This window comes from Epinephelus moara, chromosome 13, assembly GCF_006386435.1.
Source record: "Epinephelus moara isolate mb chromosome 13, YSFRI_EMoa_1.0, whole genome shotgun sequence".
NCBI classification, from domain to species: Eukaryota; Metazoa; Chordata; class Actinopteri; order Perciformes; family Serranidae; genus Epinephelus; species Epinephelus moara.
The window spans coordinates 1,637,011-1,664,579 of NC_065518.1; the positions used below are offsets into that span (position 1 = coordinate 1,637,011).

Here is a 27,569-nt window from a genome sequence, read left to right on the forward strand (position 1 = left end):
ACCGCTGATGAGGAAATACAGCGAGTGCTGGACGGAGCAGTGAGTGACAACAACCCCGCCCACATTTAAGAGGACTGTCTGAACAGACCGAGGGTCTAGGTACCATGTCTGAAGGGTTACTGCTGGTTCCAAAGGGACTGGACTGAAAGGGTTTGGTAGAGACGGGGCTTAAACTGATCTTTTAGCTGTAATTCAGAGTTCTTCAACTTTAAGACTTTACAATTAATATCCAACTGTGCAATTCTTTTCTACAAATGACTCCCACACAGCACAGAGACGTGATGTTGAGTCAGAAGTATAAAACATCGGTCGAACATCAGCTGAAGTTCAAACACATTTAATTGTTATAACAAGTTGTGTACTCACCTCGAGGATTTTCTTCAGTTTGCTGGAGGATTTGATCGACATCGACGCAGCGATGATGGCATTCATTTGCTGCCAGACAGAGTTGAAACTGAGATTAATTATTTGTTTCTCAACCAAATATATTTACAGAAATCCAAACTGTATAAAATGAGCAGATTAAAGTAGTCTGTCATGTTTGATTTAGATCTGGCCTCATCTGTTAAAACAGACAGTTCTGTTGTTTAGGACATTAAGCTGAATTATCAGAGTGTGTTTCACCCTTCATGCTTTTTGATTTTTTCATTTTTTTGTCATTCAAGCCAATATTAAATACAGAAATAAATCAGCCTACAAAATAAATAAATATGGCTATGAAATAAATTCTGCAATAAATAAATAAGGCAATAAATACGTAAATATTTAAATGTATTTATATATCTAAAGCCTCATTAAATTATTTCAGGATTTACTTCATAGGCATATTTATCTATTCATTTGAAATCAGTTATATAATATTGACTTAATTGACATTCAATATGTATTTCACTTGTTTTCTGACCCTTAGATTTGGCATGTTTTGCCTTTTTTGTTTTACTAATACTTGCTGATTGCTTTTATTGTCACTATTTTTGTGTGGACTATAGCGACCCCTCTGTGGACGCTAATGGGAATCCAAATAAAGAAATTAATAAATAAAGACTTAGTCCTAGTAGAGAGTACTTGGGCCACATTGAGGAAGAAAATAATTGGAGATTTTGAGAATAAAGTCAAAATATTTTGAGATTTAAAAAAAATTGAGAATTTTTTTTTTTTTGCCAGAAAGTCAGGTGACGTGTACAGAGTGACAAAGATTATGTAGAAGTGTGCATTCAGCAGCTTTATACATCCTAAAAACTCATATTTAACTAAGTCTAAAAATAACAAACCAAGGCCTCAGATGGGACACAAACCCTGCTCTCCTGGGGGAAAGTCCTGCGCTGGACCAATTCATCCATCACAACTTCCCTCCTACATTGATGTTGTTGCTCTTTATACTGTGTCGACTGCATCGACTTCCTGCCATTAAATTTATGAGTTTTTTCTACAATAATTTACATACATAATTACATCATTTAGAGTTTAATACAATGATTTTTTTCTCAAAATCATGACTCTATTTCTGTAGTGTTCTGACTTTATTCTTGAAATCTCTGATTTGTTTTAACTCAGCGTCACGTTAACACTCCTTCATATAAAACACGCTTTCAATAACATACGGAAGTTTTCGCTGATAAAACAATCTTTAATGACGGGACTATTTCCTCACACATCTTCAGTGTAGGGACGTGATGCCTCCGACCTTCAGTCTCTTCTCTGACACAGTTAAATTTACTGAACCCTCCTTCATGAACTCACCGGCTGTATTAGCTGGACGCTCTCGGGGAAATTGCCCATGAATGTGAGCGTGCTGATGCGCTGTGAGAGCCGCGGGATCTTGCTGAAGAGCACCATGAAGCGGTCCTCCTCGCTGAGCTCGTCCAGGGGCCTGCCTTCGTACTCGTAGTTGTGGATGAGCTTCATTTCGTACTCTGTGGGGATGAAACGCTCCAGGAGCTCCAGGAAGTCCAGGCTCAGAGCTCTCTGGTTGTACCTGCGGAGCCGCCAGTGACACTCGTGTTGAATAATAAAACTGAAACAACAGATGATTCACAGTCAGATTGATCAGATGATTTTTGGTACATACGTCTCAATTGCGCAGCAGATATCAGATGCAGCCATTCCCTCCTTGCGCAGGGTGATAGCCAGGTTTTTGGCCCTGTTGGGCTCCATTAGAGACACTTTACTGGGGGTCTTATGGGCCAGTTTCATCTTGAGGGTCCCGAGCTCTACAGGGGCGGACTGCGCCTTGGTCTTAAACTGCTCCTCAAAAGTCGCCATGTTCAGCTCCTGAGAACAGAAATATGCAGAGGTGAATTAGAACAGATGGACGTGGCTCATGTCAAGAAATTTCTCACGCGGAAAACATATCAAGCAGCAGCAAAGTGCAGCGCTCAGCAGTGATAACATCTGTCTGCAGTAAGGAGGTGCGTTTATGTGTTTCAGGCGGGAGGAAGATCTTTGTAACATAAGTCAACATGACATGTAGATACAAGAATACAACTCCCCGCAATTCGCTGCTAGAAGTTAAACTGTCCCCAGCTTAAAGATCTGTTGCACTCCGCCACAAAATTTAACAGCTGGCCAGCTCTCAGAGCGACTGCCGCAGCTTTCCATTGCCATTGCATGGTAGCTCGCCACAGGCCGCACTTCACCACTGCTTGGTGCGGTTTTGGTGTAAACAGACCTTTTTCACAGCAGAAATTTTGGCTTGTACCAACAGGAAAAAGACCAGATGGACCACAGCCACTGTTTGTTCCACCCGTGCTTTTCCTGCTACAAGTCAAAATGTCCACCATGAAAAAATCTATTGTATAAGTGACACCGTGGAAATGATTCAGACCAGAGAGACAAATAAAGGACAAAGTAAAATATAATACTGTTTTAAAGGAGATATTCTTTATTAAATTAAAACTGCATTAGAACCCTCACTGTCCACCGCTGAACAATATGAATACAGACATAATACAAACTGTTTTATGACATTACAGGTCTTCTTATAATAACTGACACAGTGTAAAAGGCTGCTAAGGACTTATGTACACTGCAAGTTTAATTAGACCATTTAAATCCAAATATTTCTGATTACTGTATTAAAATATAATGAAGAAACTGTTTCACTGTGTGTGTGGGAGAGTCAGTGGGTTTTCATGCTCTGGAAAGATGCTCTCACATTGTATGAAGTGGAAACGGAGACGGACACAAACCTCTAAGACGTGCTCGTCGTCCAGCTCGTTGAAGATGGTTCCTGCCACCTGGTTGGATTTAAGAGCCTGCCAGTTCAACAGTGGCATTCGGTATTTGGTTTGAATCGGCTTCTTCTTTTTACAGCCTGGAAGAAAAATGAAAAAATGTTCATCTTCTAAAATGGAAAATCTAAATAATGAAAAAAAAAATCTGTTTATTTCTCAGACTTTTCTTTAAGCAGAACGAGAGCCAGGTGAACTCACCTGAGCTCCCATCAGTCACATCCCCTGATGGCTGGGTCGTACCACCTCCAGGAGGCAGCAGGGGTGGTGGAGCTGCTGGTGGTGGTGGAGGAGGAGGAGGAGGAGGAGGAGGAGTTGAGCCTGAAGGTGGAGGAGGAGGGGGAGGTGGAGGAGGAGGCGGTGGTGGTGGAGGAGCTTGTACTGTCGCTGACTGCAGAGGAGCCTCAGAGAGTTGAGGCTGAAGGTCTGAGGAGGAGGGAGATGCCTCCTGGTCTTTACCTGAATCTGTTTCTTCTTTAGCTGTGGGGAGAATAAAGACACTCTCAGCTCTGTGCTGTCATGAAGTGGAGCCAGTAGACCTTTCTGGATAAAATTTAAAGGTGCACTATGCAGGAACTAGAGTTTAACGTTTGTAAACGGTATCGTCAGGAAAAGTGAAAGTTAAAGCCGCCACACATTCACCCTCATTTTGGAACGAGCTTTGTCCTCTTGGCTTCTCGCCTCACTATATTGTGTTTTTTCTGTCACTGTGTCCGTGATTTTCTGAGCTTGCTTACGGTCTTATGGTCGTTTCTTTTTTAAAAAGTCCCGACCTCACCTGCACACTGTGCCCAGGAACATCCCGAACACAACAACAAAAGAAGACAGAGTGCAGATCTCCCCCTGGAAGCCTTTTTCCATTTGGCAAAGCTGAACGAAAAGGAACAGTTTCACTACAAATCCTTTTTGCTTACAGGTACTTATGTTAGAAACACAAATATCAAAGAAAAATTATCAAATAAACAAGAACTGCAAGTGTACAAAATTGGGCAGGCAGAACGGTCCCGGTGTGGTATGATGCCATGTAGAGAGAAGAACACGACGAAGGCCAAATGTGACATCCAACAGACGGTAAGGCTTGTTGTTTTTAGCCGAGCCAATTTTTGCAAAACCTTAGAAATTCCCTCAAGCTGCTCTTGAGATATCACGTTCGCAAGAATGAAATGGACTGTGACCTTCGTCCAAAAAAACCTAATCAGTTCATTGTTAGGTCCAAGTGGATGTTTGTGCCAAATTTGAAAAAAATAAAATAAATAAAAAATAAATAAAATCCATAAAGACGTTCTTGAGATATTGTGTTCACAAGAATGAAACAGATGCAAGGTCATGGTGACCTTGACCTTTGACTTTTGACCCCCAGAGTCAAATCAGTTCATCACTGAGTCCAAGGGGACATTTGTGGCAAAAATTGAAGAAAATCCCTCTTTGCGTTCATGAGATATCACGTTCATGAGAATAGGACTTACAGACGCACAGACAACCCGAAAACATGATGCCGTGAACTGTTACGCTAGCTGAGCAACTAATTGTAATCACTGACATGAAAATGAAACATTTCACTGATAATTAGTGCAAAATAACTGAGTTGTTTCCAGATAACTGAACTGACGTCTCCACATAAGCTGATTTTCAACCTGCAAAAACAAGTCTTTGCCTTTAATTCACACCACCCAGTGGACAGTGAATTTGATGTCCGCTCATGTCTTCACATTGACTTCATCTGTAATCACACCACCTGCAGAGGAGGCTGCCGGAGTATGAATTAAACTTGTGGTCAATAAAGAATCGGTGCTGGCTGCTGAGAAATTAGAGACATTATAACTCAATGTGGAAACTTTATCAACGTTTGTGACTAATTTAATACAAACATCTTATTTCTAATTCATCATAGTAACAGCATGCTGTGTGAGCAGGAGGCCCATCAAATATTAGGAATTTAGCATTAAATCTGTCCCACAAATATGCATTTTTCTAATTCATATTTCTCCACAGTTCCAAGGCTGCAAAATCTGAGCATAACATTTGACATTTCATTTCACATTCAGCTTTTAAAGGTGACAGACGTGGCACCAAAGTGTCTCTATGTGAACCTCAAATACAGCCTGACCTGGAGGACAGAGAGTTTGAAGAGAAGTGAAACTCTTTTCATGGCGTTTAATGTGACTGCTTCCTGTCTCATCTGTGGAGGAGGAAGCTGATTCCCTATCACGCAGAGCAGCAGGAAAAAATGAGTGAATACTGGCCCTCCTGTGAGAGAACAAGCTGGCCAGTGGCTCTCAGGTAATTAGACTAATAATAGTAATAGTGATTATTCCAGTCTGCTGGTGTGACACGATCAGCAGCTCTGACCTTTCTGGATCACGTGCTGGATGACAGGGACCACCTGAACATCCAGCTGTCCAGAGGAGGAGCGCTCCATCCTGACCAGCCCCTGCTCCACCAGAGCCTGGACTTTAACCTCCAGCTCCCTCAGGGCCTGAGTGCATCGATCTCTGTCTCTCTCGCGCTCTCTTTCCCGCTCACGTTCGAGCTCTCTCTCTCGTTCTCGCTGCTGCAGCAGGGTCACCTGGGAGCAGGATTCACGCAGACTCTCCTACGATGAACAGTGCGATACGGACACAGTCAGGAGACAGGAGGAAGTCTGTGTATATGACCATAAATATCACAGTAAAGTGGCCTAAAGAATCAAATACTAACCATAAACATTTTTTTTCAGTAACGCCATGTTGTAAATTACTTTGCTGCAAACAGTTATAACAGAAACAACCACAGCTCTGAAGACAAAACCCAGGTTGTACTTTTCCTTTAAGAATAGTAAATCATCAAGAGAAGAAGAGTGTACTCCACCTTTAAGAGCTCCACCTCTTTTGTCGTCTGAATGAGCTTCTTCTCCATCTCTGACGCTTTCTCCATCGCCTCCCTCTCACTCTCCTGAAGCCTGGAGCTCAGCTGTCACACAAAGGTTCATTCATACATTGTGATTACCGTCATACACACTGTGTGCGTCTGTGTGTGTGTGTGTGTGTGTGTGTGTGTGTACCTGCGTGTTGTGCTCCTGCAGCTCCTCCATGTGCTCCAGCAGAGCGTTCTTGGTCTCTGCGTCCTCCAGCAGAGCTCCCACATCGAACACGTTGTCCAGATAGGCCTGAATCTGCACCAGCAGCCTGTCGCTCTCTGTGAACTTTAACCTCTGCTCACAAACACAGATATTTAAAGAACAATAATCACCATGATGTCACTGAGTAACACGTTACACATGCACAGAATGAATGTAACATTCTGTCAGTGTGATTCATCAGTGGGTTCTGAGTCTAACTGCAGAATAAAATGCCCACATGTTTAAGGATTTAGTGTGTGACCGTATGACTGAAGGGTCAAAGGTCAAACTTGCCTCCAGGTAGTCGTCCAGCCCGTGATGAGTGAACTCGTACTGCAGGTGGACTCTGAAGTTCATGTTTTCCACTGAGTGGACCACGATGTTGATGAACTGCATACAGGCCACCTGGTGGACACACAGAGGAACTACATCACTTAAACAGTCACATGCAGGACAGGACGCCTCGTCTGCAAAGAGAAGCTTTGACTGTGACTGTAGGTGTGAGTATTATGGTCTGTCATGTAGATTTACACAGGTCAGATCAGGCTGAGTCGACTGTGGTGATTGAGGAAAACAAAAATAGAAAATTGTTAAAATTGGTCTCAAAATCAGTTTGTTTTCTTTTCATGTTTCACTCATCAATCGACAGGAACTCGATTAATCAATTAATCAACTTTTCAGTTTTAGTAATTTATCGAGCACAAATGTCAAGTCACAGTTCCAGTTTCTCAAATGTGAGAAAACCAAACACCTGGCTGACGGCTGGTTGAACAGAATGGCGACATCTTGTGCTCCATGAAACTGTGACGGCATTTTTCATTGTTCTCTGATGTTTTATGGACCAAACGTCTAAGAGAGGAAATAACTGGCATATTAAATGATTATGAAAGTAAGTGTTAGTTGCAGCCCTGTGTCCACGTCACCTGAGCAACTTCACCCTCTGTGCATTCATGCTGTGTTTACATGGTATTCATTCATCTACACTTTAACCTGCAGCAGCTACAGATGTCAAATCAGAGTGAGAACATAAGAATACAAACATGCAGGACGAGGCAGCAGGTTCTACTTTGTCAATTGTTCTAATCTGTCAATTATTTCTTTGATTAGTCGACGAATCATTTTATAGAAAAATGTGTTAAAATGTTGACAAATGTCAGTCTGTGTCTCCCAAACCCCAAAATGATGTCATCTAATGTCTTGTTTCGTGCTCATGCCAAATGGTTTTAGTTCACCGTCATGGGAGAGTGTGTAAAGCTGCCGATATTTGAGCGTAAGAAGCTGCAATAAGAGTATTTTGGGTACTTTATAGTACTTTTCTATGAAAAATGACTCAAACCGATTAGTCATCGATTAGTCGACTAATCGTTGCAGCCCTACCTTTGATTACGGAGAATAAATACTGCAAATTGTTAAAATTGCTTTTATAGTTCTTTTACGTTCCATGCAGTGCTGCATCAATTATTCAATAGATAGAAACTTAATCTACTATTCTGATAATCAGTTCAGTATTTTGATATTTATTAAGCAAAAATACCAAATTTACCAAAGTTTCTCAAATGTGACGATTTTTTTCTTCTCTTTTTTCTTTACATGATGGATCTTTTAGACATCATCTTGTGCTCTATTAAAGGGATAGTGCACCCAAAAATGAAAATTCAGCCATTATCTACTTTGTGGTTTCAATTATGTGTTTTTGGACGTTTGAATCTGGGGCGCCGTCAGCCTCCATTAGGTGGAGTTGTGTTGCTACCTCCTCTCCCCTTGGATCTCTGCAAGTGATGTGAGGACTCTAAAACTTCACCTGAGCCTCCCTCGGCATATGGGTGAGTAGATAATGGCTGAATTTACATTTTTGGGTGCACTATCCCTTTAAGCTATGATGGGCATCATTGATTGTGTTTCTATTATCATGTTTTATATCAATCAGTCACCCAAACTTACTTATATTTCACCTTTTGAAACAAATCATTGCCCTTCAAAGTGCTTTACAAGCCAATGTTAAACAAAATAAATAAAAATAGTTTAATAAATGAAAACAATAAAATTTTGATTAAAAACAAAAAAACAAATTAAATAATAATAATGATAATCAAATAAGCATGACGAGATAAATGACAAAACTATACAGTTATAAAACATTACATAAAGGCCAGACTAAATAGATGAGCTTTTTAGTTTATGATTAAAAATATCCAGATTTTCAGTTTCTGAAATACACCAACAACCATGCCACGTTCAAAGTCACTTCAATCACCTTTCTTCATCATTCTGATGCTCCGTTTGAACTTCAGCAGCTCGTCTTCACCATGTCTACATGACTGAATGTTACTGAGCTGCTGACACCTGATTGACTGATTGCATTAACGAGCAGTTAAACAGGTGTACCTAATAAAGTGGCCAGTGAGTGTATGTGTATATAGTGTAACCTCACATAACATCACTTGCAGGCTCATTGGACGACTGACTGTTTAACTGAGAGATTGTTATTGTTGTTGAACTTTACCATGAAGTCGATGTTGTTGTCCTCGTGACGGAAATATTCCATCAGCTTCTCAAACCTGCTTTTCTCTCCACACACCTGAAACACATTGAGAGGAGAGAGAGAGTACGCATCAGATCACAGCAGGTGGACTGAAACTACACATCATTAGTCATCTTCTGTTCTTTTTAGTGTGTTTCGTGATGAACTGTTGATGTGTTAAATATAACTTCCACAGAGCTCTGTACGATAAAACAACCTGACACAACAGTTTCCTCCCGCAAGCCGTCACTCTGATGAACAGGTGAATCAGTCAAACTGTCCAATAACACCAAAACATCCACTGCTCCTGATTTAGATTATAATTTTATAGTTTTTAATGCACCACATGCACATACACTAAATATTATTTCCTTTTACTATTTGTACATTTTAAAACTTACAGAAAATTTGATTTGCATGTGCAAATTTTATTTTCACTGTCAGTCGTTGCTTTTTATGTTTTTTATATAATATTTATATAAATATCTTTTCTTTCTCTTTTTTTTGCGCTTAATTTAAGCACAAAGAATTGCCTAAAAACACAGCAACATGCATCGCAATTGTTTTCAGAAAAGCTGCCATGATGTCAGGCACTTCTGGCCACAACAATCGCCCCGAACAAAGTCCACGAGATCCTGGAGGGACTGGAATACTTCTGTGTAAGTTCCTGAGAGCAATGCAAAAACACAGCGTCAAATTCCTTCTGTGTGTTCACGTACTGAGACAGTGAAGGGAGTTCCTTATCTGACTGTGATCTGAGCAGTGACGTCCTCTGAGACAGGCTCCTGATGATGGACTAGATACACTTGAGTTTTGTTTTCTCCACATGTTCACACATGGGGGCAGTGTGCTCACACAGAAATATCCAAAACAACATTACAGTAATGCAGCTATCTATCTATCTATCTATCTATCTATCTATCTATTGATCTAATGAATCAGAGGATAATTCAGTGTGGTCCTGAACGTAGTTTCATGTTCACCTCAGTTCAGGAACAAATAATGCAAATAATAAAGCCAGTTTCACTGTGCAGGACAATTACTGTGTCACACACAGTCGAGTGTGTTTGGTGTTTTGCAGGCACACCCTGACACAAATGAGGATTTTGAGGAACAACATAAAAAAAGTGTTTGAATGATGATTTGTTTTAAACTAACAGCTCAGCAGCTTCCCTGTCTCATCTATTAGAAGCAGTCCCTCTCTGTGTTTGCGGTCTCCTCCTCTGCCTCCCCCTTTTTGCCCACTCATGTCCGCTAAATAATGCAGCACGCCAACCTGACAGCCTGCACAACCCAAAACAATGCCCACGCTCTGCTACTGAGGGACACATGAGCCAGCTGCTGGCTCAGTGCCCACCCGCCTGCCTCTACTCTACAACCAATCTATCGCACCCTCCATCTTTCTCCAACTCCCTCTCTCTCGCCCACACACACACACGTTGGCATTGCTGTGGCATCAAAACAAGCGGTGCTCACTGTGATACTCAAGTCACTGCTGTGATAACTGATGCTGCACTCATCAGCCAGGTGAGGTGAGGACTTGTCACCTCATTGTCTCATTTCTTCTTTATTAAAGGATGATATTCTACATTTCTCTTATTCTCAACAAATCCCATTAAAAGACCAAACAAACACTGAGTGTGTCTGCTGACAAGTAAATGTGTGTGTGTGTGTGTGTGTGTGTGTGTGTGTGTGTGTGTGTGTGTGTGTGTGTGTGTATCAAAGCCTGGTATCTTCTTCCTCTGAGCCGTAGAGATCCACTGTTGTTAAAACACATCAGTGAGCCACACTGTGTCACTTCATCACCATGAACACACACACACTGCAGTTTATTTAGACACAGCGTCCTGCTGCCACAAATACTCACTAGGGCACTAAATGAGGATTAATCCGCTGCTGAAAATAGTCCCCAACAAATCCACTATTTTCTCCAGTTTGTTTGATAAAAAAAAATTAAATGAGCACCTGTTTATTCATTCATTCATTTTCATAACCGCTTATCCTGTTGGGGGTCGGGGGGGGGGGGCTATCCCAGCTGACACTGGGTGAGAGGCAGGGTTCACCCTGGACAGGTCACCGGACTATCACAGGACTGACACATAGAGACAGACAACTATTCACACTCACATTCACACCTACGGACAATTTAGAGTCACCAATGAGATTCTTATGCTCAATGAGAGCGGCGGTGTAAACACTTCACCTGATCGCTTCTCTCTGGCTGGAATAAATGACATGTGTTTGCAGTGTGTGGGGGTAACGTGAGGTGACGCAGTGCGGCCCACATGACATGCCATAACAGCTGTTTCTACGCTAAGTTCATTCATACATTCAAAAAATATTTTGCGCTCTGCTAGTGCTACTTTCTCATGTGACTGACATGCACAGACTGCGCCCCCTGCAGTAAAGAAACACCTCTCTGGTGACAAACGTTGCACAGATACAAGTCCATTTAGTCAGGGTCAGACATTTTAGAAAACATAAATAAAAGAAAAACACATATTTGAGTGAAGGGGGTCTGAAATGTTTACAATGTGCTCTGCCTCAGGCGGTCAGATGCCTCGGTGTCAGGACACAAACGCTCTCAGGACAACAAAGATGTAATGAAGGAATGAGTGCTCTTAATGTTTCCTTTTTTAAAACTGTACTTCTACTCTGGGAAGCATGTAGGAAGCACCTCTACTGCAGACGCCAAGTTTCCAGCTGCCTGGAAGAAAAGGAAGCACCACCTGTCTTTTGACCACGATGTGATGATGACAGTGCAAAACCCAGAACAAGAGGAAGCCTCCAAATACAATCTCTGACCACACTTTTTATACTAAAATCTAAAAACGACAACAGTAACATGAAGTGCTGCTGTGCCTCATGAAAAACTCTGAGATCTCCACTTTTAAAAACTCTTTAAACCTCCGCAAGCACACTGCAGTGAGTTGCACAAACTGTAGGAGGTGAAAATGTAGTTAGCTAGCTGACGTTAGCTTTAGCCCTTTTTACATCGAGATCGCACTACAGTGCTGCTACAAAGTCCCGTCTTTAAGTGGCCTTTGTATTTTTATCGTGCCGCCCCAGTGTGTGAATACAGACAGTATGGCAGCATCACAAAAGCAAAAGAGGTGTGACATGAAACACAACAGTATCGGCCTCTGATGTGACGCATAACATATGCATTGAGAGCCCTTTATATACAATAACAATGGCATAACTCGGCAATAACAATCATTTACTGCCCCCTGATCTCGTACCCTGGCCGAAGGGTAAGGAACTCCCAGACCTCGTTATTTCCCCAATTTGCGGACATTTTCAGCCACTGGTTTGAAGTTTGAGTTAGCTGCTAACTGCTATCAGTTGCTTTTTAAAATCTTCGGTGGGTCACACACAACACATCATCAAAATGTCACACTTCCTGCCCTGCCTAGTCCTTGCTGTCCCTTTTACACAGACGCCTTTCGGCACTTTTAATACCTCCGCTGCCGGCTTATATCTGAGACAACTCTGTCCCCTTTTATACAGAAGGGCAAGGTAGCATAACGACATGAAATTGCCACCTTGAAAATGCGATTTAAAAGAGGGCTAATGTTCTTTTTTTTTGACCTTTTATAATGAATAACCCTCATTAGAAGGAGTTAGGGTAATTACTTCATTAAAATAAACTCTTAACGAGTGCTGTTATCTTATTATTTTGCACTCACTCGCACACCCTATAAAATATTAAAATGGAAAGTAACCCCTTGATAAATGTATTAGCCAGGTGCTTTTTTTACTTTTACTTGAGTCATTTTTTAAGGGAGTAATTGTACTTTTATTTGGGTGTAGATTGTTCTGTGCTCTGCCCGGCACTGGGACTATCCTCAGCAGAGCAGAGGCAAAGTTTATATTCAGTCCAGCAAATTAAAATCAATTAGTTTCTGTTTCTGTCTCGTGTTTTCCCCCTGGACACTTAAAGGCAAATAACTGAGGTCAAACTGTCTCTAGTAAAAGACCATTGAGTCTAATTAAACTGCTGTTGTAAGTGTTCCTGGAATTAAAAAGGCAGTTGATGCTGGCAGCTCTGGGTTACTGCGAGGAAATTACAAGTGGTCAAGATCTGAATCCAACAGCCACTGTGGTCAGCAGCAGATGTTAAACTCTTGTGTTGCAGGGCAGGTTTCTAACATCACTGACATGAACTAATATTAGACCATCCTAGTTCAGGTTTATGCTCCTTTCTGTCTGCGCTGTTGAAGCAGCAGGAGGCCAACAGTTGCTGCTTTCTCAGGCAAAGAAGAGAGAGGGCCAAGGAGAGGTCAGAGGCACCTCGACAAGTGTTTCACATATTTACGCCTCTTCGGTCAGTTTCATCTGGCGGCGGGACAACTGGGCAGAGCAGCTGACGGGGGGGCAGGTGGGTCTGGGGTTCCCCCTAACCTGATTTTCAGAGCAGTAAAGGGCTGCTGGAATGTGGGTGCTGAAACACTGATAGCACTTGCATGTTAAGCTTCAGTTTAAAATAATGTGGGCTGAGTCATCCCTGTATCCATCTTGTCTGTCCATTCCTTCCTACTTTTCACGGTGCATTGTGGGATACTTTGAGTCCACTTTATAGGGTATAATAATTCCCACTATATACTCAGACATGATCACTGACCTGGGGTCATGTTTGTGTCCACCTGATGAAGTCCTAAACTTCAGCTGCTCAGTGCTCAGCTATGTTCACCAGCTGGTCTCTATCTGAGTTTGAGCAGGCAGACTACTGAAGGTTTTTACAGCTTCTTCTCTAAAACAGCTGAGGCTGAAAATTGAGAGCAGCGAGAGAAAACTAAGAAGTAAAGGTGCAGACCTGACAGATAAACAATGAGCTAAAGCTTATTATAAAGCTCTATAAAGCTGAGAGGAGCTGCAGGTTCAGCTGATGATTCTCTCTAACAGACTCCATTTTAACACCGTCACATTGTTTTGATTTAATACATTTTTATTACAAAAGTTTCGATTGTTGCCAGGGTATCCAAATAGTGTTCTGGTGTAGAAACTCAGGTGTAGGTATAACAGCACACATATATTACAGACCTACAGGGTCATGTATTCAGACCGCAGTCCCTCTCACAGTCCAGTGTACACAGTCACACACAGAACACACGGTATGTAGATTGATGCGTGTAATGTGGAGGCAAAGTTCCCAAGAGTCAGTTATGTTTGCATATTTTTAGCTGTACGCTGTGAGCAACACGTGCTGAGGTTGGCACAACTAGCAGCTTGGCGTGCGAGTCAGTCACACTGTGGTGAGCACAAATGACATTCCTGATCACCTGGGTCATAAATGTTTGGGCGTTTTGAATTTTCCAATATTTTCAAATATAGCCAAGGCCAACTAACTGTAACACTGACATATCTGACCCTAACGACACACATGATGGCCGGGTGAGTCAACGACTCACGTGTGACCTCAACGACTCTGTAAGGGTTCACACCCACGCAGAGTTCAAAGCCTGCCACTCTGCACCAGTCAGTCAGAACTGAAGAAGACTCTTGAATAAGAGGTGAAACGTCCTCAAGAAACTCAAGCAAGTCCAGTTCCCTACGATGTATAGCACTTAACATGCTTTCACTCCTGACCTGTTTGGATCAGTTAAAATAAACTCAGGTCTGTTTGTTAGTGCGGTTTGTTTGAGCTGGTGTGAAAGCTGTCAGTCAAACCCTGGTGCAGACCAAACAACCAAACCGAGACCACTTGAAAAGCTGTGTCTTCCAAACGGACTCTGGTGCAGTTTGTTTGTGGTGTGAATCTTCCAAACGGACTCTGGTGCAGTTTGTTTGTGGTGTGAAAGGAAACGAACCAACCACAGATCTTATGATGCAGATATGAGATTGTAGCAACAGCTAAACAAATAAATCCATCTGCTGATCCTGAAATCTGTATGTGATCTCATAAAGTGTATCCCATAACCTCTTTATGCTAATGCATACATGTAACCATGGTAACCATATGCACGTCAGTGAGGGAAATTTCCCTGATTAAATTACTGTGTCCAACTCAGTGTGCTTTGTCTGTTCATTAAAAAGTGTGTGACAGTGATCCGAAGCTCTGAGTCATTACTGGACAAGACGCCTTTTTTTCATCCTGTCTTTATGTTAGTCATCTTATCTTACTATATAATGATGAAAACTGTGTGTGTGTGTCTTTTCCATGTTTTTCTCCTCACTGACTTGGTCAATCCATGTGAAATTTGAAGCAATATATTATGTCTTATTAGAGACATGAAACTTTGCACAGAGATGCCTCTCCTCATGAGGAACACATTTGCCTCAAGAACCCATAACTTCCGCTTATATAGATTTTCCACCATTTTGAATTTTTTGAAAAACCCTTCAAATGGATCTCTTCCTAGGAAGTTTGAGCGATCTGCATGAAACTGGGTGAACATAATCTAGGGACCAATATCTAAAGTTCCCTCTTGGCAAAAGTTGGAAAACTTACTAAAACTGAGCTTCTATAAGGCAATGAATATTGCGGAGGGCGTGGCTCATCACATAAAGGTGTATAACATCTCAAGGGTTTCACCCATCACCACGCAACTTTGTAGGCATATGACCACACATAATCTGAGGGGACCCCTCCATTATTGACCCCATCAAACAAAATGGGGGCGCTAGAGAGCTCATTTCTTATCTAGGCCTAACCGCCATATGGATTTTTACTAAACTTGGTAGATATGTAGAACAGGACGCCTCAAGGTGACTGGAGAAATTTAACTCTAATTGGCAACTGGGTGGCGCTATAACAACAGAAAAATGCTTCAAAATGGCTAAAATGCGACCGATCGCTGTGGCTCCCCCTGTGGACCAATGTTGGTGTTTTCTAATGTTTGGTATGACTAAGTCATGGTATGGTATGCTGTACATAATCACGGAAACTGTCAGTGTGTCATTCTGTCAGTCAGTCATTCTGTCTGTCCCACGTTTTTCTACTCACTGACGTAGTCAATCTATGTGAAACTGCACATAGGCATTGAGGACTGGCATAGGTAGAAGGTGACAAAGCTACCAATGGGTGTGAACTAGTTATTCAGAACATGCGATTGATCTGCAGTCTGATAACAGCCTCCTAATAATGCTCACAATCAGTTATTTCTCTATGAATATAAATATAAACACTTAAGAAGCATTAAAGTGCTGCTGGGGAAACTTCTGTCAGTCACCAGGATTTGATTTCTCCTCCTGATGATGCAGGATGACAAACACCAAAACCGTCCAATCAGGAAGTTACCTGTCAGTCGGGAGACCTTCATGTTTACTCCTCTTGGTTCGTTCATAAAGTCAGTGTGAACAAGAACCTGACTGAAACTAAAATGCAATAATATATAATTTCTTCCCTCTGGTGCGTCAAATGAACCCAACTACAGGAGTGAAAGCAGCCACAGCAACACTCCTAATGAACAAGTTTTATTTTTTCATGCTATTTATTTTGTTTTTTCAGTTTCACATCATCAGTGATACTCTCCGTTTTTTTAACCTGTTGTTGCCCTTTGCCTTTTGGGAAAGTGTTTGTATAGAATAATACACAAGTGTTTGAAATGCTGCTTATTTTTATAATGAAAATAGTTTGCCAAAGTTTCCAGTGGTCAAAGTGTGACGTCAGTCCCCTGCAGGAGGAGGACGACTGTGACTGTCTTTGACACTTTGACGCGACTGTCTGTTCAAAATAAATGCTGCACCAAACCGTGACTTCTTCGTACCTTTACACCCCTAACTTATTAAAACATTTAAATCTCGACCCAGTTCCTCATCACATCACCTTATAAGAGTGAGTTAAACTGTTGGTTGTGACGAGTCAGACCAGCAGGACAAACACTGGATCCACAGGTGTAAACACCACCATGGCTGAAGAGAAGTTTAAATACCTCTTCAAAGTTGTCGAAGGCAGAGAGGATGATGTCATGGCCTCCTCTGACCAAACAGACGGCCGCCAGCAGCTCCAGCACCAGCGCCTTGGTCCTGACAGGATCAGTTAATATGCACAATTATTCTGAAGTATGTTTTATGAAAGTCTTTGTGTGTGTTGTGATGTTGACAGAGTTACATCACAGAGTTACATCAGAGTCATGATATCAAAGTTATCTCACAAGAAACACATCACACACACATATCAGAGTTTAGACAGTTCACCTCGGGTTCCTGTTGTTGAGGCTGAGCGTGATCTCGTTGACACAAGAAGGATGCTTCATCACCAGGTTGAAGCCAGTCTGACAACACACACACACGCACAAATATAAATTAGATATATGTTGAATATATTTGGTCAGAATTACGAGATGTAAGCTGAGATAATTATATTGATTCAATATTTAGACTTTTCATTTCAAAGTCATGAGCTTGTAGTCGGGGTGTAACAATACGACATTCGTATTGAACTGTTCCTTACAAGGCTTTCGGTTCAGTTCGCATTACGAACCAAACGTTACCGGTAACAGGTAACATGATGTCTGTCCCTCCCACCCCCCAAACCAGTACATTCTCCCCCAAACCAGTACATTCTCCCCCAGTGAGACACACTGGGAGGCACGCTATGCTAAGCTAGCTCATTTCAAGATGGTTAGTAACGTCAGCAATACAAGATCTTCTGATAACCTACAGGTCTGGTGTTTGGAGCCACTTCTGTTTCGTAGTGCTGCACGATTTGATAAAAATGTGCGATTGCGATTTAACAGAGATGTTTATTCATGTATTTAGCAGACTGTCGACTCGCTCACACACAGTGGGTGAAAGAATTGACATTTTAATGTCAGTAGTAACACAGTTTTTACAAACAGTTGACTGGTCTGACTCTACAGTTCAGTACGACACAGTTCTCAGTCTTTTCACATTTTCAAGTCCATTTCAGCCAGACTGTAATTCCTGCTTTGTACGAAAAACCAAAAGGCAAAATTAGGTTAGTTTTTATACATTTAAAATCTTATAAATCAAGTAAATTTCTCTGGCATTTCCTTTCTTGCTGTACCAACAACGTACCTCACTGTGACACCACTGTATCGTATTCAACTGCACCATGAATTTTGTGTACCGCTACACCTAGTCTCTTACACAGACGCTGATGACGTCAGCACGCTGGCTGACTCTGTCGTCTGTGGACATTCCCATAGGAAAGTTGTAATAGAACTAGTGCTGGCTCCCAGCGGCAGTGATGTGATTGGATCCAAATCCGTGTACTTCCATACTTCCACGACCAATGGCTGATAAGCTTTGCCTTACACCCGCCTACACCGGAATTGCTGTTCCCCGAATTGTTGTCCGTAGTACAACAGAAAAGGAAGTGTTCAGTGCTCGCACGAAGAGATTAAAATGGATATAACTTCATTTGATTCAGCTATATTGCAGAGCTGCAACATCTCTGTTACATGTAACACACGTGCCGTACCTATGGCAACGCCATCACGTGGTCTGGATATCCCCGCCCATTTCTATTACAAAACGAAAGATGAATGTCCCCAGAGTCCCACTCCAAAGTAAGGGAGGCTGGTCACGCGAGACTACGCTACACCCCTCGCCAGCAGACAGGTCACAACTTTGATCTCATAAATTTGACTTTGGATTTCACTTTTTAACTTAAAGATCTGCTCTGGAGGATTTTCCAAAAGCAATGTATAGACTCATACAGAAGTAATCCCTCTTAATCATCCCTTCACTTTTTTATTAACTTTTAATCCATGTTTTGTTTTGGCAGAAACAGGCTTCCATACATACCTGTCAAACATGACAAATGCATTAAAGGCCATGACAAAACAAAGATGGTGGTTTGAAGTACCTGATAGTTCATGATGGCACGTAAACACATGATGCAGAGATGAACGTCGTCTGTCTGGCTCACAACACGAGAGTTCCTCAGAGCTTTCCTGTTTTGGAGAGAGTTGAATCTGCAGGTGAGAAACGCTGCGGTTACGGCTCGGTCGTCCCTACACCTGCACTAAAATATGCATTTATTAACACTTAGTGGGTTTCGTTCTGCAGCAGAGTGGTGGCTGCAATGATTGGATGTGATTTGATCGTTTGACATTTATAATCCATACATCAATCATCATCTTCCAAATGACATCACGACAAAGTGCACAGAGAAGTTGTAGATCAGTGCAGATAAGAAGAGTTCAAACTGGTAACTTCCTCTTTGTCTGATGACAGGTTTTACTGTCGCTCAGACATTTCTCACATTCACACTCAAACAGGTTATTAACACACATGCAGTCGGAACAAGAAGACACCAGACGATGACGAGAATGCAGACGCTTCAGACCAGAAAGATTACATGTCTAAGAATGTGTGTGTGTGTGTGTTCATGCGTTACAACTTCATAGCAGTGTGACATTTCCCCTGAATAAACCTGCAGAGTTCACGTTCTGTTTGAAAACACAGCTGTCAGAGCTTATTAGATTATTGTCTGTCGGCTGTCAAGTTAAAACACAAAACTACGTGTCTTCCTCCGACGGTTCAGAACATCAAAGCTGTAAAACATAAAGATAACCTGACGTGACACAACAACTATAAATCAACCAAGGTGTGTCAACACTATTAATATTAAATAAAAACTGTGTTATGTTTTATTGTTTAATCATAACTTAATAAAACAATTAAAATATAATTAATTTTTAAATTTTTGTGTTTTAATTCTGCAGTATGATCCAGTGTATATCAGCATTTTTTGTATCTTGATTGTGCTTTCAAAATTCCGTAATACAGTAATAAATATTTTGATGCGCTCACTTCACCCTTCAAAATGACATCCTGGTCTCAGTGTGTTGTTTAAATATGTTTTACTTTATCATTATGACTCAATGATGAAATAAAAATCAGTTTAACTCAACCTACTTAAATAAAGATAACAAATAAAGTTATATGTTTGAACTCTGTTTGACCACATGACATCATCAAAGATATCTGTATCAGTGTATGTGTAGATATCAGCCAAGTGTGTGTGTGTGTGTGTGTGTGTGTCAGTATTTAGATATCAAAAGCAAACAGCTACAACTGTGTCATCTGTCGGAAGATCAGGAATGTTTTGTCAGAAACTGTGTTTGCGTAAACTGAATTAAATCTGCAGCAGATGAAGGATTTCTGTGTGTCTGTGTGTGTGTGCGTGTGTGTGTGCGTGTGTGTGTGTGTGCATAATTCTGTGTTTTGTGAAATAGTGAACACACAAGTCCACAGTATGTGTACATGCAGGTAATATGAACTAACTGTTGTATATTTTCAGTATAGTACAGGGCCATTTTCAAATAGTTTGGGTTTACAAATTCCTCTTTGTGTTTTTACCGACACTACATGGCCAAAGTATGTGGACGACCCTGTTTACATACTGGAGTGTATTTTGGTCTGGACCTGTTTTTCATGGTTTGGACGGAGACGGAGTTCCAACGCTCCAACAGTTTGTGTTTGTCTCTTTCCTGTTTTAACATGATGATGTCCCCGTGCATAAAGCCAGCTCCAGTTTTCCCAGTTTGATGTGGAAGAAATTGACTGGCTGACCTCAACACCACCCAGCACCTTCGGGATGAAGTGGAACACTGACTATGAGCAAAACCTAATCACCCACCATCAGAGTTGGACCTGTTATAGCTGCAGACTAACGGCTCATTTGTGTTTAACAGATAAATATACCGACACAGACTGACCCCCAAATTCCACCAGATGCGTGTTGGTTGCGTCTGCGCTCCGGAACAGCACGGAGCAGATCGTGCGGGGCAGGAAGTCATGCACAGACACAAAATAAAACATCCGGTTAATTTTCAAAATAAAATACACAGTGTTCACGGCGGATCATATTTCCCTGCACTACACCTTGAAAACGTCATAATGGGCGGAGGCAGGCCTGAAGTCAACAGGTCAGAGGTTTTCAGACGTCATTTCACCCCGTTGACACCATGGACGAGGAGATGTTAATCATGGAGGTGCACCCAGATGTCTTCCTACTACTCCTCTGGTTTTGTGGTTCTGTTTATAGAAACTACATCTTGTTATATCGCGCGATTATGCGTGAATTCGTGAGATCTCGTGGGTCCTAGTGACTCCTGCTGTCGGGCGGAGCTGCACCACTCCACACAGCAAACGCAGCCAGTGGGTGTTGACGGACGGCGGAGCACGCAGCGGATAACCAGCGCAGCCGTTCCGCAACGGACACGCATCCAGTGGAATTCCGGCGTGAGCCTTCTGTCTGTACTCTGCATTCACTTTGTCCATATTTGCACTTTCCTGAAAGCTTATGGATACAGACAAAATGAAGTAGTACTACCAGAGGTCGTGGAGGCAGTGTGGCGTAGTTCGAGTGAGATGTGTCCATAGGAGACAACGAAAACACTTTAGAAATGGTGGAACAAAATGAATCGATAATATAGTGAAAAAGAATTCACTGTCCACATGACATGATGTATTCAATGCCCTCACAGATCACCGCCGTCTACAAAGCTGCCTCGTTTGTTGTTGTCAGACTTTTAACTTTGCCCTCTAGTGCCATCCATTGGATGTGTCTGTGCTACCAAAAAGGACGCATGGAAGTGCGAGGGCAGCGACGGTCGTAAAGTTTGAAATGAACGGATCCGTTTTCGTTTGTAAAGGGAGAATAAATGAGCCATGGTTTTGGAAGGAGGTGTTTTAGAATCAGACTTGGATGTTTTAAACAAAAAACATGATCTATGATTCATGCTGCTGCTTTGCAACCTGCCTCCACCCCAGCTCCTCCTTTTCAGGCTGTGTCTGACTTATCAATGTCATTTCTGTTTGTCATTGATGCTGCTCTGTTCTGTTCCCAGGGGGTCTTTGCTGCTGCTCTCCCTGCCTTAGGCTTTTCATGTAGGCGCATGGAAGGGCAGAGAGGTTTGCTCTCTCTGCCTTCAGGCTTTCCACGTAGGCGTGTGGAAGGGCAGAGTTTGCCGTCTTCACCATAGGCTTTCTGTGTCGGCCCGAGGAGAGGCAGAGAGGTCCCAGAACAGAGCCATACCATCAAATATACTGCAAATTGTAATCAAGTTGTCTTTGACTAAAGTGGTCCTGACTGAAGTATCTTTGGTGCAACTAATGACACCACAAACTGTTTGAAAACATTAGATATGGCTGTTTTCTTGCTACTCTCAATAAAAATGTACTTAGTAAGCTGTAATGTAAATTACAAGCTGACACCACACATAAAGATCATAAGATCGCAGTGTTATTTTGACTGAGTTTCTGCAGTTTGGTTGAATTTTGCATATTCTTGCCCTGTAGTTAGTTAGTAGTTTGCTTTTTTTGTTTACTACTGATGACTAAATTTAGACTGAATGGGTCCAGTAGTAGATCGTTAAACTCACATTATATCCCCCTACATATCCACACAGAAAGACAGATCTCAGCTGGGACATCATATCCTCATCCTCACATGACTCACTCGCTACCATCAGCCCACACTGACCGCCCGTACCTGACTGTGAAGGCCTTGCCGGCCTTGGAGGCACTGTGGGTCGGTGAGTTACTGGCACTTCTGCTCAGATCTTCCACTGACTTGTCCACAATTTTGCTTTTGTCTGTGGGCAGCGTGCCGTTGTCCAAAGTGTCCACATCGTGCCTGTGAATCACAGAATCAGAGTTTACTCTCATACAAATGTAGCCTGTGGTTGTTTGATACAGCTGTGACTGTGTGAGGGAGATTAGACGTGCATAGTTAAGACTTGACTGTTCCAGGAATGACAGATAATGGTTTTTCAAGCTGATACCTACGTGACAGCACTGTGTGCAAAGGACAGATAATCTACCAGAACATCTAAGCCTTGGTTCTCCTCGTTCAGGAACTCCTCAGCCCAGCTGCAAGGAGACAACAGGTTTCAACTCAGTGACACAAAGTTAACACGAACATTTAAAGATTTCAAAACTACAAAATAAAGCACAAAAAGATGCACTTTTAGACACAAAAATCACATCGCCTGAGTTTGTTCTATTGAAAAGTTCCAGAGCAACGTTCAGGTATCAACAACCCTAGATGTTAAAGTCTTAATTTAATGTGTGATTAATTTAATTGCAGAGGCAAAACTAGTGTCTTCAAGAAGCTTTTTAAAGGGTTTTATATCAACTGGACACTAATGTTTTGTACATCCATGTAGATAAACACATTTGTCCTCTAAAGGAGATTTATTTTAGTACAGAGTACTAAAAAAAGTTTTATTTTAGGCTTCTGTCGAACTTGGCTCAGTTTTAATTTGTGTGATATAATCAGCTTCTCTCCTCTAACAATGGCTTGATCTGGACAAAGCCTCTGAGAATTGGTGTGAGACTCACCCGATGTAATTGGTCCTCAGGGAAATCTCCAACTCTCTCAGGATCTGAGTGGATTCTTGGACACGTCTCTTAAACTGAGAGGAAACATGCAGTGAAGTTAGGAAGTCAGAAAACACTTAATTATTCAGAAAATGCAAAAGTCAGAGCAGCTTGGACTTAATGAGCAATCACACTTCAAAGTTTCCTGCCAGTGAAACAAACAATAAATACTGTGAAGTCCTCTATGGTCATTTAATAATCCATCCCATTCATAAATACGGTCTCAACTCCTGATTCCACTCAGTCACAATTCATAAACAGATTAAATGAAAGGAGGAAAATTAAAAAGTCTGGGCGAACGCTCTGACCAGGATATAAATCTACACCCTGGTTTTATACTGTGTCGCCTGATTTTAACATTTTTACTGCGTCAGTTTTTCAACCAGACAGTTTTATACCTGCAGAGTGCTTTTTAACAATTACTAGAATGATTTGAACACTGCAGCGACACAAGAGGGAAACTGACTGTAGACTGAAACGAGGAGTGATCCAAGTTTGAGACGTACTACAGGTCAGATTCCTTAACGATAAATGTGTTTTGTGATTTATCTTTAACGCTGTGACCCAAAACTGTTCTATCTATGTCTAGATAGAACAGTTTTTTAATCAGTTTTGGGCAGTGGAAATGTAAATCTTACAAACAACAACCGCAACAAATAAAGAAAACAAATTCCTGGTGGATAAAATCAAAGTTAATTTAGACTTTTCAAAGGTCCAGTGGGAAGGATTCAGGGGCATCTATTGGCAGAAATGGTATATAATATTCATAACTTAGTTTTCATTAGTTTATAATCACCTGAAACTAAGAATCCTTTTGTTTCCGTCACCTTAAAATAAGTATTTGTATCTACATACAGAGCAGGGCCTCGTCCAGGGAGACCACCATGTTGTTTCTACAGTAGCCTAGAATGGACAAACCGAACACTGGCTCTTGATAGGGCCATCTACGTTTTCATGTTGGCCTCCTACACCAGGGATACACAACTTGCTTTGCCTGAGGGCCACTTTTGCAAAAGGACCAAAGGCCAGGGGCCAGTCGCAGCAGCCCCACAGGTCAGGTGTACGCAGGGGCCGTACTGGGATTTGAGGACATGCAGGGCTTAGCCTGTGCCTCTGTCCGACCCGATCTCACACCCATCGCATCAAATAGAGACGTTTGGTCAGTGGCTCATCTGGCGTCAGATACCGCCGCACAGAGGCACCCTTTAGTGGTGATATGAGACGCCCTGGGTCGTGGCATTTGGTGACGCTTCAGGAAACTACAGTGGTATAAAGAGTGAGAAAGTCTGCATAGGCAGGCAGGTCGTTGAGGTGGAAAGATCAAACCAACTCTGAACTTTCACCCTGGAGCCTGGTGTTTGTGTCCAGTGTAGAACCAAAAGTCAACTGAGTTTTAATAACGATGCAGTATAATGTAGTATGCTATGCAAATTTACCTCATATTGAAAACAGAAGTTTCTTTTTTAAAGAAATTACGCATGTAATGAGTGTAAACTGACACATCGTCCCTGAACGTCCAAAACTGACACGGGAGGGGTACCTAGCACACCATATTCTGAGGTGACGGGCCACTGACCATGCATCGGTAGTCTGACGAGTTGAAAGTGAGAATGTGTCGCTCTGCCTGTGGGTCTGGGGAACCCACTTTATTTCAGGCTTCTGATTGACCAATATCATCTTTGCATGACTGGTAAACATTTATGGTTATATCGCCACCTGTTGGTTTGGCACGCTCTTCACAACCCTTCAATTGTGTTTTTGCGTTTCATTTGGACAAAGACTTTTTTTAAAACTGCGCTTGTGGTGGACAGATTTTTTTTTTTTTGACACTGAAGGAGGAAAAAAACCTGTTTTCAGAAATACCTGTGTGGACTAAACCTTAATCTGTGTGAACAGATCTGACAAACAATTTGGTGTGCAATCAAAATGCCGGCAGTGAAGACTACTGTTTTCATTCCCTGCCACAAAAAGGTAAAGAATTTTATCAACTACATTTTTCATATTTTAAAAATGCTTTTTTGAAATTATTTTTCAAGCCAAACGGCAACTTGCTGAGTTGTACCTTCCGACTGACTCCTCCATGATCCAGATGACTCTTCAGTTTCTCCAGATAAGCAGATGGTGGATTCTTCACTTGAAACCGCTCCTGAAGATTCAGAGAAACACATACACACACACACACACACACACACACACACACACACACACACACACATTAGCTCTAATTATATTTGATTGCAGCACTGCAGAGAGAGGAGGGGGGGGCCCAGAGGGCAGAGCTCAGCCGGGTCTCTCAGGCAGTTTGATTACACAGCGTCTCTTATGCAAATGGAGTTGATCTGAACAAGAAATGGTTGTTACAGCTGTGCAGCAGTTTTATTCACACAGAGTCCAGCTGTAACACACACACACACACACACACACACACACACACACACACACACACACACACACACTCACACACGCACCTTTAATCTCTTCTGTCTGTTATTGAAATCTGTCAGTGAGCGTTTACAGGGATCAAAGTTTAGCTGACTGAGTGTATGATGGTTACAGGTGTCCTCTGTCACTCTCCATTCATGTAGCAGGTTGTTATAGATCTTCCTGTGGTTACTACGGTGATGTACAATATTTATGAGCTTCCTCGTGTGTGTGTGTTTCTGATGTTTGGTATTCACATTGCATCAGTCACTGTATTGATTGCTCTACACTGCTTCTGCGTAGCACTGAACATAAAACATGTGACATTAATTGGCTTATTTTTCTTTAAGGAAACCAGAGGGAGGTGCAGGATGACAGACTGGGCGGTAAATCCAGAGCGCAGACCCACCTGGTCACAGATCAGGTCCCACTTCTTCTCATTGTCATACTGACTGAGGATCTTCACCTTGTCTGGAGGAAGATTCATCGTGTTCTGAAAACAGAGAGAGAAAGAAGAGACTTTTGAGTAAAAAGGGCAAAATCTGTCTTATAGGAAATGTGTCCAGCTGAAAGGCAAACTGTCACAAAGATGTGTACAAGTGATTTTCAAATGTACTGCAATATTTTCCGGTCCTGAAAAGAACAAAAATTGTCTTTGGAGTTACAACAGAAATGTTCTTTCAGCTTTCAAACCTCTGAGTGGACGTCTTATTGAGTGCGAGAACACTGGAAACTTTTCCTGGACAGACAACTTCCTGTTGGCAATGGTGTTGAAAATTAAGGAGCACAGTTAGCAGCTAACCTGAATAATGCTGACATTTGTAGATGCTGTTAATCTTCAATATGCTACGATCAGCTAACTCAGTAACACTCTATCTACTGTAGCCTGTAAACTGCTGTTAGCAGTGTACTTTCCTTCAGTGGTGCAACACAAGACACAATGACATCACCTGGGAAACTAATTATGTCTCAAGTTGCTGTCAGCTGTTTGTCAGTGTCACGGTGAGCCAATAACAGATCTACCACCACTCGACCACCACTTCAGGTGAACTACATGATTTGATCGGGTGAATGCACAGAACGTCTTTAGTTACATATGCTGTGTTTCCACTGTACGGTGCAGCTCAATTTGACTTGATCTGTTTTGGTTTCCATCAGCACAAGTTGTGGATAGTACATGGTAGCTGTTTTGGTACCACCTCAGTCAGTTGACGATACAACACTGCAGACCACTGATTGGTCAGAGAGAATCACCACTAACATGACACCAGACATCCTGCACAACACCGCCATTTTTAAAGGGGAACTAATTTTTTTTTTTTCAACCTGGGCCCTATTTTCCGATCTCCTTTTGTCTAAATGAGTGATAGGATGTTCAATATGTGACACGTCTCCAGTATGAAGCTAGGGCTGACCTGCCTGCAGCCCGTGAGCTCTGCGTCCGTGTACGTCCGTGTACTCCGTGTTCAAATAAATACGGGCGCTCATCACATTCAAATGGCTCGATGACCCGATTTTGACCAACTGGATCTGGATGAGCCATTTGAATTTGATAAGCGCCCGTGTTTATTTGAACACAGAGTACACGGACGTACACGGACGCAGAGCTCATTGAAACTGAAGAGCGGACGAGGAGAGAGAGGGAGCAGCAACAGGCAGAGTAACATGTCTGAATCCAGCTAAAGGTAAACACAGACGTTCATTTCTCCTTTCCGTTATGTTGTCAGATAATTATACTAACAATCCGAGCCTATCTGTGTGAAAAAAATGCACTTTTAGTGGACGTATTTTGACGTTGTTTGACGCTGTCTGAGTGCCCTATTATTTAATATAGCGCGCGCTCACGGGCTGCAGGCAGGTCAGCCCTAGCTTCATACTGGAGAAATGTCACATATTGAACATCCTATCACTCATTTAGACAAAAGTAGATCGGAAAATAGGGCCCAGGTTGAAAACAACATTAGTTCCCCTTTAAATAGCCAAGCTACCATCAATAGCA

At 42.0% G+C, this 27,569-nt stretch overlaps 2 protein-coding genes across 9 annotated transcripts in view; one reads left to right on the top strand and one right to left on the bottom strand.

Moving 5' to 3' along the window:
• The window catches only part of plaub (plasminogen activator, urokinase b), a 396,726-nt gene that overhangs the window by 107,751 nt on the left and 261,406 nt on the right, over positions 1–27,569 (top strand). The window lies entirely within an intron of this gene.
• Positions 1–27,569, bottom strand: part of LOC126399408 (formin-like protein 1) — a 52,842-nt gene that overhangs the window by 10,505 nt on the left and 14,768 nt on the right. For 4 of the 8 annotated variants that reach the window (XM_050059324.1, XM_050059325.1, XM_050059328.1 and 1 more), the window contains exons 2-19: positions 25,980–26,063; positions 25,212–25,295; positions 23,111–23,184; positions 22,556–22,639; positions 22,260–22,403; positions 18,624–18,732; positions 16,988–17,064; positions 16,723–16,816; positions 8,831–8,905; positions 6,622–6,732; positions 6,271–6,420; positions 6,078–6,179; positions 5,580–5,823; positions 3,432–3,710; positions 3,189–3,313; positions 2,069–2,271; positions 1,741–1,975; positions 367–435 (exon numbers count right to left, since the gene is read on the bottom strand). In XM_050059324.1, the coding sequence (XP_049915281.1) occupies positions 367–435; positions 1,741–1,975; positions 2,069–2,271; positions 3,189–3,313; positions 3,432–3,710; positions 5,580–5,823; positions 6,078–6,179; positions 6,271–6,420; positions 6,622–6,732; positions 8,831–8,905; positions 16,723–16,816; positions 16,988–17,064; positions 18,624–18,732; positions 22,260–22,403; positions 22,556–22,639; positions 23,111–23,184; positions 25,212–25,295; positions 25,980–26,063 (2,343 nt within the window). Of the gene's footprint in view, positions 1–366; positions 436–1,740; positions 1,976–2,068; positions 2,272–3,188; positions 3,314–3,431; positions 3,711–5,579; positions 5,824–6,077; positions 6,180–6,270; positions 6,421–6,621; positions 6,733–8,830; positions 8,906–16,722; positions 16,817–16,987; positions 17,065–18,623; positions 18,733–22,259; positions 22,404–22,555; positions 22,640–23,110; positions 23,185–25,211; positions 25,296–25,979; positions 26,064–26,263; positions 26,631–27,569 lie in introns of those variants that run through there. The other 4 variants (XM_050059326.1, XM_050059327.1, XM_050059329.1 and 1 more) reach the window with 3 other exon arrangements.